Source organism: Macrotis lagotis, chromosome 4 (assembly GCF_037893015.1).
Source record: "Macrotis lagotis isolate mMagLag1 chromosome 4, bilby.v1.9.chrom.fasta, whole genome shotgun sequence".
NCBI lineage: Eukaryota > Metazoa > Chordata > Mammalia > Peramelemorphia > Peramelidae > Macrotis > Macrotis lagotis.
In genome coordinates, this window is record NC_133661.1 from 76,756,868 (window position 1) to 76,768,977 (window position 12,110).

At 38.5% G+C, this 12,110-nt stretch overlaps 1 protein-coding gene across 3 annotated transcripts in view; it reads right to left on the reverse strand.

The window, feature by feature from the left end:
- The window catches only part of R3HCC1L (R3H domain and coiled-coil containing 1 like), a 125,754-nt gene that overhangs the window by 50,041 nt on the left and 63,603 nt on the right, over positions 1-12,110 (reverse strand). For all 3 annotated transcript variants that reach the window (XR_012477842.1, XM_074233188.1, XM_074233189.1), the window contains exon 3: positions 555-2,389. Coding sequence is in view for 2 of the 3 variants with exons in the window: in XM_074233188.1 (XP_074089289.1) it covers positions 555-2,375 (1,821 nt within the window). In the remaining variant the exon portion in view is untranslated. The remainder of the gene's footprint in view (positions 1-554; positions 2,390-12,110) is intronic.

Below are 12,110 nucleotides of genomic sequence, written 5' to 3' on the forward strand. Positions count from 1 at the left end.
CTACTGCTAATACCAGTTTGTTCCTGAGAAAGTCAACTTCTCAGGTCTGTTTCCTCATTGGTATAATGAGGAACCAGGACCAGAGAACCTCTAAGGTCCTTTACAGTTCTACATTCTATAACTCCATAGTGTTTCACCCAGTGTCATTTTTCTGTAGAACCAATTAACACAACAGATGGGGATGTGTTGAGTGAGGATATGGCCTCTGAACACTCATGATCCCATATAGGGGCAACCTGATATTCATTTGTTCCTATAGACCTCGTCTCCAATATAGTTCTTCTGTCTCTTACAAATAGGCAGCCACTGTTCACCACTGAGTGCCTGATTCTCTAATATTCTCAATCAAGTCCCTCAGGCAATGATGGCTAAATGAATCAAAGCTATATTCTAGGGGTTTTATTTAAAAGACCTAGTGGACAGATTTTTTTGAATCTTGGCCATTTTAAGTCCCTAAGTATCACTTTGTGTTAGCATGGATGTACACCATGCTTGGTCTGAGTAGTCTCAGACCCACAGACATACTCAGTTTCATCCATTTCATTTAAACATACCTCTTCTAGAAGGCGTGGATCTAAACAATCTCCATCATCATTAAACATAGAATCCCAGCTCTCCTCTGTAGGAGCAGTTTCATCACTGGAGGAAGGATGAGAAGCTTTCAATTCCAATTGTCTGTCTGAAGATGGGGTAGAGTCTGTTTTCCCAGAGACATCTTCCTCACCTGTTTTGAACTCTTCACCAGTTTGAAGATTGTTCAAAGACTCTGTAATGTCATCTGCCCAATCCAGATCACTGCTCAAGGTCTTGTTGGAAAGCATTTCTACTCTATTTACTATACAGAGTTCAGAGTCTAAACAGGAACCATGATTGCTGGCTGCTTCCTTCATTATAGGTAATAAAGAGGCACAATCTGACGAGCCTTTTGTGAGTCCTCCCATTGGCTCTTGATAACTGCATGAAATCTCTTCAGGGTAACCATCTGGACAAACTGTCAGGCTACTTGAGTTTTCATTCCCACACTCTAAGCTGTTAGTTACTAGAAGAGGGGTTATGTAAGAACTTATTCCCATACAGTCGAGAAAACTGTTTATGCTGCTACAAGTCTGTTCAGTGATTCCACCCACAGCTGGTGAGGTACTGCCCACACATGTCTCATCAGAAATTCCGTCTGCAGTGCTCATACATGCCTGGCTAGGGAGGTCACTGTCACCATCCAGCTCACTACCTGTAGAGGTTTCATCAAAAGAGTCCCTTAAATGATCAGGTTCATAGCTTATATGTGCCTCATCAGCAAGGTCACCACCATTCTTCTCAGACTCTCCACTTCTGCATATGGGAGCCACAATATCTTTGGCATTCTCTGACATATTGACTATGTGCATGTGGTCAGAGGGAGGTTCCCCATCCCCAGGGCTTCCCACACATGGCTGATCCAAGATGTCAGCTGGACCGCTGAGGAACACTGCATCACTGAGGTCACTGACATTCTTAGGTTCGTTGTCTGTGCAGGCTTGATTGGTGACACCCTCTGGGCTCCCTTGAATGGCTATGTTCTTTATGGCTTCAGTGTTGGGCTTTGGTATATTACCTGCTGTATGGATAAGGTCTTGTACAATTGCAGAAGGTGGGTTTAGCTGTTCAGGTACCAACACATGGTTAGGATTCAAAAAAGAACAACCACCTACTAGCTCATCTGAAAACTGAGAACTGAAACCCATCTCTACTACCTTACAATCAATACTAACACTGTTTTTCAAGTCGTCTTCTGCATAACTCATCCCACTTGGTTCTCCCTTTCTGAAATGACATAATTTCATACTTTGGAATGGTTTACTGGATGCCTGAGTCTCAGAGGTTTCTACACTAGATTGTGATATAAGTAATCTTTGTGGTATTTTCATATTGCTAGTTTGGGAATCCATGGCATTCTCTTCTTTCTTTGGTTTAAAATGTATTTGTGAAGGTACTTTGGAAAAACTACTAGGATTTGGGATCTTTTGTTGATTTTTGCTGAACAATTCTTTGAACTCTGGAGTTCCCTTTTGAGTATGGAATTTTCCTCTGTTTCTTTCTTTCAAGTATGTGCCTTTTTTTGATTTTGAATTAGGTCTCTTTCCATCCCTGGCCTTGTGCTCTTGTCTGATAGGATTACTAATAGGTCTTTGAAGTTCAGAACTGACTCTGAAGACATCATTCTTTGACATCAGATGGCTCTCTTCTGGCGTGTGCTTCACTACAGCATTCAGATGACTACAGCTCACTTCCTGATGACTTGGTAAGGGAAGCACTGAACCTCTTCGAGCTTTGGGTACATAAAGGGCCATATCTGGTTTTCTGGCCCGAGGTCTGCATCTCTCAACATCAGGCTGCATGTTGCCACTGCAATCTGCAAGAAAACAAATTAGTTCATATTAAATAGATCCTAGATATAAGGAAAAGTTACATTTCCCCCCCCATGTTGGGATTAGGGTGCTGGTTTACTACTTTAAGATCAATAACTTACTTACAAAACTTCAAGATGTGAGGTTTTGAGGAAATCATCCTGAGAAAACAATTAACCCATCATATAACCAAGAAAAGCATATTTCAAAATAATACATGGGTTCATGAACTACACCTCTGATTTCCTACTTTTCTCCTAAATTCCTTTGCCCTATATTTCCTATTCACAACATTAAAAATACTTTTTCTTTCATGGTTCTCTCAACTTTTCAATAATTTACCTTACTGATTGCTGTTAACAGATCCAAATTGGGAGAAGAGTGGGAGTTATCAAGAAATGAAATCACACTGTAGGTGTTTAGGGGCTATATGTTACAGAACAGATCCAAGACTTGTCCTTATAAAAGGACAAGATAAAAATGATCATTAATGAAATGAAGTAAAAAACTGGTTATCAATTACATTAGTGGGTTGGAAAATAGAAGAGGTTAATCTAGGAAAACATTCTAAGAATGAGCTTTTAGCTATAATCTAATAGAGAGAGAGAGAGAGAGAGAGAGAGAGAGAGCGAGTACAGGCAGGATCATAGCATCATGCTTAGAGTTGAAAGTTATTTTAGAAGTCATTTAGACTTCCCAACTCATTTAATAGATGAGGAACCTGAGATTTAGAGAAGTTAAATAACTTGCCAACAGGCACATAGGAAATAAGGCTGAAAGATGGAGATAGGAACTCAGATTCTTGGATTTCAGTGACCAAAGAAGCAGGCAGGGGTCATATTGTGGACTGTGATCTCTATCAATCTTTTGAATAAGGAACAATAATAGAACTAAAGTGGGTTAGAGAGGGAAAGCAGGAAATGGGAGAAGCTGAATATATAGGCAGTGGTAAAATTATCACTTTCTGAAGTCCACTTCTTGCTTTTACCCTATCATTACCGATGAGTAGAATTTAAGCAAATAGAGATAATGGGCTCCCCTCCTATGTTCCCTATCTATTTCTTCTCTTCTAACTTGTAACTGGGCAACGCTTTAAAATGAGCCGAAGTTTAGAAACAGGAGGTTACAAGAGATCAAAAGAAAGTATTTTCACTAAAATGTCATACATGAGATTAATACAGTGTAAGGTAGGAAACAAAGACAGAAAATGAGGGTATGATCTCAATATGAGGGTAAAGAACTTTGACAGCAAAGTTCACATTTTATTCCAAAAGAAAAAAAAACTCTAACTTTTCCTTTCATCCCAATGCAGACAACTGTTACTTTCTTCTGAGGGTTGCTCAGAACTGGATAGGGTGGAACACCAGCAAAAATGATAGACTTAGGAGAAAGCAGTACACCTAGCTCTCTGCCCAAATATTACAAGAAAAGTTGAGGAAGACCACCAGATTGAGAAGTGTTTGAGAAATCCAAAGAGAAGCCACAGTGCATCCTTTTTTTCAACAAAGGTCAGCATGGGCACTGAAGAATAGGCCCTGTCAGGAAGGAAGAGCCTTGCAGCCCAAGGACTTGGTCTGAGGGGAAAGGTCAACAGGGAAAGACAATAAAGTCACAGATTCACCATGGCTTGCCAGGCTTGCCCAGACTAAGGCCTGGGATGGCATACCTGGAAGGGGGTAGAGAGAAACCAACTTCCTGAAGATGCTAGTTTAGGATCTCCAATTTAGCCCAAAGCTAAATTGCAGCTGAGGCACAAAAGCAGAGAGCTCAAACCAAGGAAAAGCCTCAAGTTCTGTCCCTCTGAACTTAGGGAGCCTTCCAGTTCACTGATAGGGTCTAGGCGCAGATGATGTCTGTCCTGAAGTTCCAACCAAGGAAAAACCTTTATTTGGTGTCACTCAGATTCAAGTTTGGGCTGGGAGCCTGAAAGCCTCAAACAGATATCTCTCCAAATTTAAGGGAAATTGGAAATTTGCAGTTCCCTGGTCAGAGTCATTGCCAAGATCCTTGAAGAATATAATGCTCAATACCTGGAAAAATTTGTAACAGAATATAAGAGAAAACAAAGCAAAAACAAACAAGGCCCTAAAACTCCTTCCAGAAGTATGCAAAGCCTAGCTCTAACAAAAAATTCCAAATTCAGGAAGTAAATCTGGAAGAATGAGTAACCAAGCAAAATTTTTGAGAGAGGTGGCAAAGTGGATAGAGTCCTGGCCTTGGAGTTAAGATGATAGGAGTTCGAATCTAGTCACTTGACACTTTGATCTTGGGCATGTCACTTTACCCTGATTGGCTCACATTCAGGATCAACTCCAGTTGTCCTGATTCTTATCTGGTCAATGGATACAGATTACTGGAGGAGAAAGTGAGGCTGGTGTATTAGTACAGTACTCCTTCACTCAAAAATCCAAATCACATGCTTGTCATGACATCACCTCCCTGATGTCATGGTTTTCTTCAAGAATGAAGGGCAGGGGCGGCTAGGTGGTACAGTGAATAGAGCACTGGCCTTGGAGTCAGGAGTTCCTGGGTTCAAATACAACTTCAGACGCTTAATTATTAACTAGCCGTGTGGCCTTGGGCAAGCCACTTAACCCCACTGCCTTGAAAAAGTCTAAAAAAAAAAAGAGAGAATGAAGGGCAAACATCATCATCATTATCATCATCAAACTGAAACTCAAACTCAAACAATGTTAAAGAACTATTATGGAATCAGAGATATCTAAAAAGAAAAGAATATGTTTACAATATCTAAAAGCAAAGTCTTAAAGAAAAACACAACTTTGACACAAGATCAGCTGGAATTCCTAGAAGAAATGAGGTAAAAGTTAAAAATCAATCTGTAAGTTAAATGAGTATATGAGAGGAAAAAATGATATAGAAATTGAAGTGTTAGAGTAAAGACTTAGAAGGAAAATTAACAGCTTAGTAGTACAAGAGATGCAAAACCTTATCCAAGTCATTGAAAATTAAAATGGACTAAACAGAATTCAATGACTCTATGGGATAATATAGGTACCCCCACCATCTTCTCAGTCATCCAGGCTCAGAACCTCAGTGTTATCCCTCATTCTTTTTCTTTCATATATATATATATATATATATATATATATATATATATATATATATATATATATCCAATTTGTTGCCAAGTCCTGCTGATTCTATCTTCAAAACATCACAGGCCGGCCCCCTTCTCTCTTGTTGACATGGCCAACACCTTGGCCCACCTCATGTCTGAACTATTTTCCAACAGGTTTCTGAGTGAGCTCTTCAAGTCTCTCTCCATTCTAGTCCACCCTCCACTCAGCTTTCAAACAGATTTTCCTAAAACCCAGGCCTGACTATGTAACACACACACACACACACACACACACACACACACACACACCCCATGCCATATTCTGTGATGTCCAACATCAAACATCAAATCCTGCTTGGCATTTGGAGCCCTTGATAACTTGGCTCCTTCCTACCTTCCTAGTCTTTTGATATCTTCCCTCCTCTGCAAGCACTCTGCTTACCTCCCTCTCTCAAAAGCAGGCATCTTTTCTAAGATCACTGTCTCTATATTGCATGTATACTGTATGCATGCACACACACGTTCCTGAGCCTCTTAGAATGCAAGCTCCTTGAGGTATGGGGTTTTTTCATTTTCGTTTTTATAGCCTCGGTGCTAGCTCATACGAAAGGGCTTACTATACATTTGCTGATAAGGGCCTGCACAAGAGTGGCAGCTGTGTAATTCGAGAGAGAAGAAGGAGATATATGTGAGAAGTGTCCTGAAGATGGGAACAACAAAACCTGTCTGTCATGGGAGTGTGGGATTAGGGGCCAGAGAGCAGAGACCCAGGGCAGGGGCAGCAGGGTGAGGCCAGAGTACTGACATGAGAATAACCTGGGGGCATTTGCTGTGCTCCTAGAGGGTGGGATAGCTCCAGTGGGGCTGATAGACATCTATCTGGTTCAGCTCAACTTGTCTGGAAGACCTGGGCTGGGCTGCAGGCCCCAAGTTTCCAGCTGAGTACAACCCCTGCCCCCCTTCTGTGGGAGGGCCTGACTTTCTCCAGAATAAACACAGTAACAGCCCCCAGGAGTTTGTACCTTGCCACAAGGCTCAGATCTGGGGGCAGATCTCCCCCAGGGCTGATTGCTAATTAGGTTAATTAGTTTTCAAGCCTGAAGGCCTGGCCCAGATATTTCCAGATAGCCCTGAGACTGACCACCGGCTCCCAACCCCTCAGGTCCAGGGAGTGGGCCACGGATCAACATCACAGACAACCAAGAGAATGTTTCTGGCATCTCCTATAAGCCAACCCACTGAGGAAACCTCTAGAGTAGGCAAGGCCTTTAGGGATCTCAATTCAGAAGGTCTGTGAACCAGCCCCTCCCCCAACAAAAGACCCTAGGGGAAAGGGCCCAAAATGAAGAAAGGCCAGCATAAATCAGGATCCATTAAATGCTACCTTGAAGATAACATCAACTCAGAGAGGATTGTAGCTTCAGAGGAGAATATGAATTCAGAGGAGAATATGAAGAGATCAGAAGGGAGTTTAAAAATCAAATGAAAAAACTGGGAAAAGAAATGCAAGAGAAAAATTAACATCTTACAAGAAGAAAACATCTTTTGAAAAAAAATTAGAATTTACGAATTGGAAAAAGAGCTGCAAAAGGTAAATGAAAAAAAGCCTTCTCTAAGAAAAAGATTGGAATCTGGAAACTAATTACTTCATGAGATACCAAGAATCTGTTAAATAAAATAAAACAATGAAAAATAGAAGAAAATGTAAAATACTTAATCAGCAAAACAACTGACTTGGAAAACAGATCCAGGAGAGACAATTTAAGAATCAAAGAACTTCCTGAAAGCTTAGAAGGAAAAAAAAAAAAAGCCTGGACTCCATACTTCAGAATATAGTGAAAGAGAACTGCACTGATATCTGAACCAGAGAGCAAAATAGTCATTGAAAGAATACATCGATCCCCTCCTGAAAGAGATCCCAAAATGAAAACACCAAGGAATATTGTGGCCAAACTCCAGAACTATTAGATCAAAGAGAAAATCCTACAAGCGGCCAGAAAGAAACAATTTAGATACCAAAGAGCAACAATCAGGATTACACAGGACCTGGCTGCATCAACATTAAGGTATCAAAGGACCTGGAATGAGATATTCTGAAGAGCAAGGGAGCTTGGAATGCAGCCAAGAATTCACTATTCTGCAGAACTGACCCTTTTCTCCCATGGGAAAAAGATAGACATCTAATTAAACGGGAGAGTTTCAACTTTTCCTGATGAAAAGACCAGAGTTAAACAGAAAATTTGGTCTTCAAAAAGAGACTGGAGAGATACATGAAAAAGGTAAACAGGGAAAAGAATAAGAAAAAACTTCAATAAGATGAAACTGGCTCTCTCATAAATAATTCTTTGAGAATTGTAACTCCATTAAAGGGATTATACTTAGGCAGAAGTAACGGACACTCATGACTTGTCTGTGACTCTGATGGAAAGATTTTAAAAATAGTATCTCCAGGACAGCTAGGTGGCACAGTGGATAGAGCACCAGCCCAGAATCTGGAGGACCTGAGTTCAAATCTGATCTCAGACACTTAATGATTTACCTAGTTGTGTGGCCTTGGGCAAGTCACTTAACACCATCTGCCTTGCAAAAAAAGAAAAATAGTATCTCCTTAAGGGGGGGGCAGTAAGGAGATTGGGGGGGAGGAATTAACATAAGGAAGGGAAGGAAGGGGCAAAGAGAAAGGGGAAAGAAGGGGGAGGGTTGGATAGAAGGGGCAAATACACTGAAGGAGGTAGTATTCAAAAGCAAAATACTGGGGAATAGGAATAAGGTAAAAAAAAATGGGGAAAAATACAAATAGAGGGAAGATAGCATGGAAGGTAATAAAGAATTGGTAATCATAACTCTGAATGTGAATGGGATGAACTCTCCCATTCAGACACTGAAAACAGAGTGGATTAAAAACCAGAGTCTATAATATGCTGCTTTCAAGAAAAGCATTTGAAGCAGGGTAAAGGTAAAAGGGGGAAGCAAAATATATTAAGCTTCAACTGAACTGAAAAAGGCAGGGAGAGCAATCCTTATCTCAGACAAAGCAGCTGCTAAAATAGATCTCATTAAGAGAGATAGGGAGGGGCAGCTAGGTGGTACAGTGGATAAAGCACCGGCCCTGGAGTCAGGAGTACCTGGGTTCAAATCCAGTCTCAGACACTTAATAATTACCTAGCTGTGTGGCCTTAGGCAATCCACTTTGCCCCATTTGCCTTGCAAAAAGAAAAAAACCTAAAAAAAAAAAAACCCCCAAAAGAAAAAAGAGAGATAGGGAAGGAAACTATATCCTCTTAAAGGTACCATAGACAATGACACAATTTTTAATACTAAATATATTTGCGCCAAGTGGTACCATATTCTTAGAGGAGAAGCCAAATGAGTTACAGGAAGACAAAAATGGCAAAACTCTACTGGGGGAGACCTCGACCTCCCTCTCACAGAATTAGATAAATCTAACCATAAAATAAACAAGAAGGAAGTTAAGCAGGTAAATAGAATGTTGAAAAACTTAAGACTTTAGAGAAAAAGGAACAGAAATAGAAAGAAATACACCTTTTTTCCTGCAATACATGGCAACTACACAAAAACTAACCCCATACTAGGGCATAAAACCCTCATAATCAAATGCAGGAAGGCAGAAATACTGAATACATCCTTTTCTATAACACAAATAAAAATCACGTGCAATAAAAGGCCATGGTAAAATAGACCTAAAACTAATTGAAAATTAAATAACTTCATTTTAAAGAATGAGTGGATCAGGGGCGGCTAGGTGGTGCAGTGGATAGAGCACCAGCCCTGAAGTCAGTAGTACCTGAGTTCAAATCTAGCCTCAAACACTTAATAATTACCTAGCTGTGTGGCCTTGGGCAAGCCACTTAACCCCATTAGCCTTGCAAAAACTTTAAAAAAAAAAAAAGAATGAGTGGATCAAACAAGAAATTATAAAAAAATTAATGATTTCATCCACAACAATGACAATAATGAGACAACATACCAAAAATTATGGGATACAGTCAGTTATTAGGGGATCTATTATATCTCTAAATGCTTATATGAATGAACTAGAGAAAGAGGAAAGCAACTAAAAAAATTAGAGAAAGAACAAATTTAAAATCCCCAATTAAATAACAAATAAGAAATTCTGAAAATTAAAGGACACATTATAAAATCAAAAGCAAGAAAACTACTGAACTAATAAATAAAACCAAGAGTTGGTTTTATGAAAAAAACAATAAAATAGTTAATCTGATTTTTTTAAAAAGAGAGGAAAACCAAATTACTAGCATCAAAATTGAAAAAGGTAAATTTACCACTAATGAGAAGGAAATGAAAGTAATAAAACAGGAACTATTATGCCCAACTATATGCCAATAAATTTGATAATCTAAGTGAAATGGATGAATATTTACAAACACATAAATTGCCCAAGTTAAAAAAAAGAGGAAATCAAATAACTAAATAATCATATCTCAGGAAAATAAATTCAACAAGCCATCAATGCACTACCTAAGAAAACCTCTCTAGGGCCAGATGGATTCACAAGTGAATTCTATCAAACATTCAAATAACAATTGGTTCCAATTCTATATAAACTATTCGAAAAAAATAAGTGAAGACAGAACTCTACCTAATTCCTAAAAGTCAAAACAGAGAAAGAAAATTAAGACAAATTTCCCTAATGAATATGGATGCAAAACTTTTAAATAACATATTAGCAAAGTAATTACAGCAAGATAATATACTATGACCCAAGTAGGATTTATTCCAGGAATGCAGGGTTGGTACAATATTAGGAAAACTATCAGCATAATTGACTATATTGAGTAACTTTAGCAAAGTCATAGGATATAAAGCAAACCATGTAAATCCTCAACATTTCTATATATTACTAACAAGATACAGCAGCAAGAGATAGGGAAATCCCATTTAAAATGATTTCAGACAACATAAAATATATGGGAGTCTACCTGCTAAGATAGACTCAGAAACTCTATGAAAACTTATAAAACGCTTTCCACACAAATAAAATCAGATCTAAATAACTGGACAAATATCAACAGCTCATGGATAGGCCAAGCTAATACCGCCCACAATAGCTCTGGTGTGGGTCTGGACATTAACTTAAGAGAGTTAGGTAGAGTAGAGACATACACATGCAACATTGGGATGCAAGAATCTACTAAATTTATTTTTGGAAAATCAGACGTTTTATAACAAAAACTTATCTCAGGAATGACCAGTTAAAGGAGACCCAGTTTCACAATTTCCTGGGTAAATTTACAATATTTGTTCTTAGAAATCTGCACACTTCCTTATCAGAAAAGCCTTTTACAACCACCTCTGGAGCCACAGATTATCCCGGCTCAGGGTTCACTAGAGAGCCAACAAATCCATATAAATAGCAATAATACGTGCATATCTTTGATGGAAAAGGTCACCAAAGATATGTGTAAATCACTCCCGGGAGCTGGCCCTCTATAGGCTAATATAATAAAAATGACAATTCAACCTAAATTAAACTATTTAGTATTGTACCAATCAAACTTCCAAAAAAAATTACTTTAGCAAGTTAGGAAAAATAGTAACTAAATTCATATGGAAGAACAAAAAGGCAAGAATATCAAGGGATTTATTGGGAAAAATGCAAAAGAAGGCAGCTGAGCTATACCAGATGTAAAAATATATTATAAAGCATCAGTTATTAAAACTGCCTGATGCTGGCTAAGCAATAGAGTAGTGGATCAGTGGAATAGATTAGGTACAAAAGAAACATTAGGAAATGATTATAGTAATCTACCAAAGACTCCAGCTTCTAGACTCACTCTTAGATAAAAACTGCTGGGAAAACTGGAAGATAGTATGGCAGAAACTAGGATTAGACCAACATCTCACACCCTATACCAAGATAAGGTCAAAAATGGGTGCTGGATTTAGACATAAAAGGTGACATTATAAGCAAATTAGGGAAAGTTTACCACCTGTCAGATCTATGGAAAGGAAAGCAGTTTATGACTAAAGAAGAGACAGAAACCATTATGAAAAACAAACCAAAAATTTCTGATTACATTAAAAAGCTTTTGTACAAATAAAACTACTGTAATTGAGATCAAAAATATAGTAAATTGGGAAATAATTTCTACAACTAGTGTTTCTGACAAAGGACTCATTTTTAAAATATCTATTGAGAACTGAGTCACATCTATAAAAAAAAACCAACAAAATTAGTCATTCCCAACTGACAAACGGTTAAAGGATAGAGAAAGGCAATTCTCAGATGAGGAAATCAAAGCTATTTATAATCATAATAAAAATTGCTCTAAATCATTATTGATTAGAGAAATACAAATTACAGCATCTCTGAGGTACCACCCCACATCTCTCAGATTGTCAATGACCAGAAAGGATAATGATCAATGTTGGAAGGGATGTGGGAAATCTGGGACACTAATGTATTGCTGGTGGAGTTGTGAACTGATCCAACCTTTCTGGAGAGCAATTTGGAATTATGCCCAAAGGGCATTAAAATGTACATATGATCCAGCGATACCACTACTGGGTCAGTATTCTGAAGAGATCAGAAAAAAAAGTAAAAATCCCTTGTGTACAAAAATAATTCATAATAGCTCTGTTTTGTAGTGGCAAAGAATTGG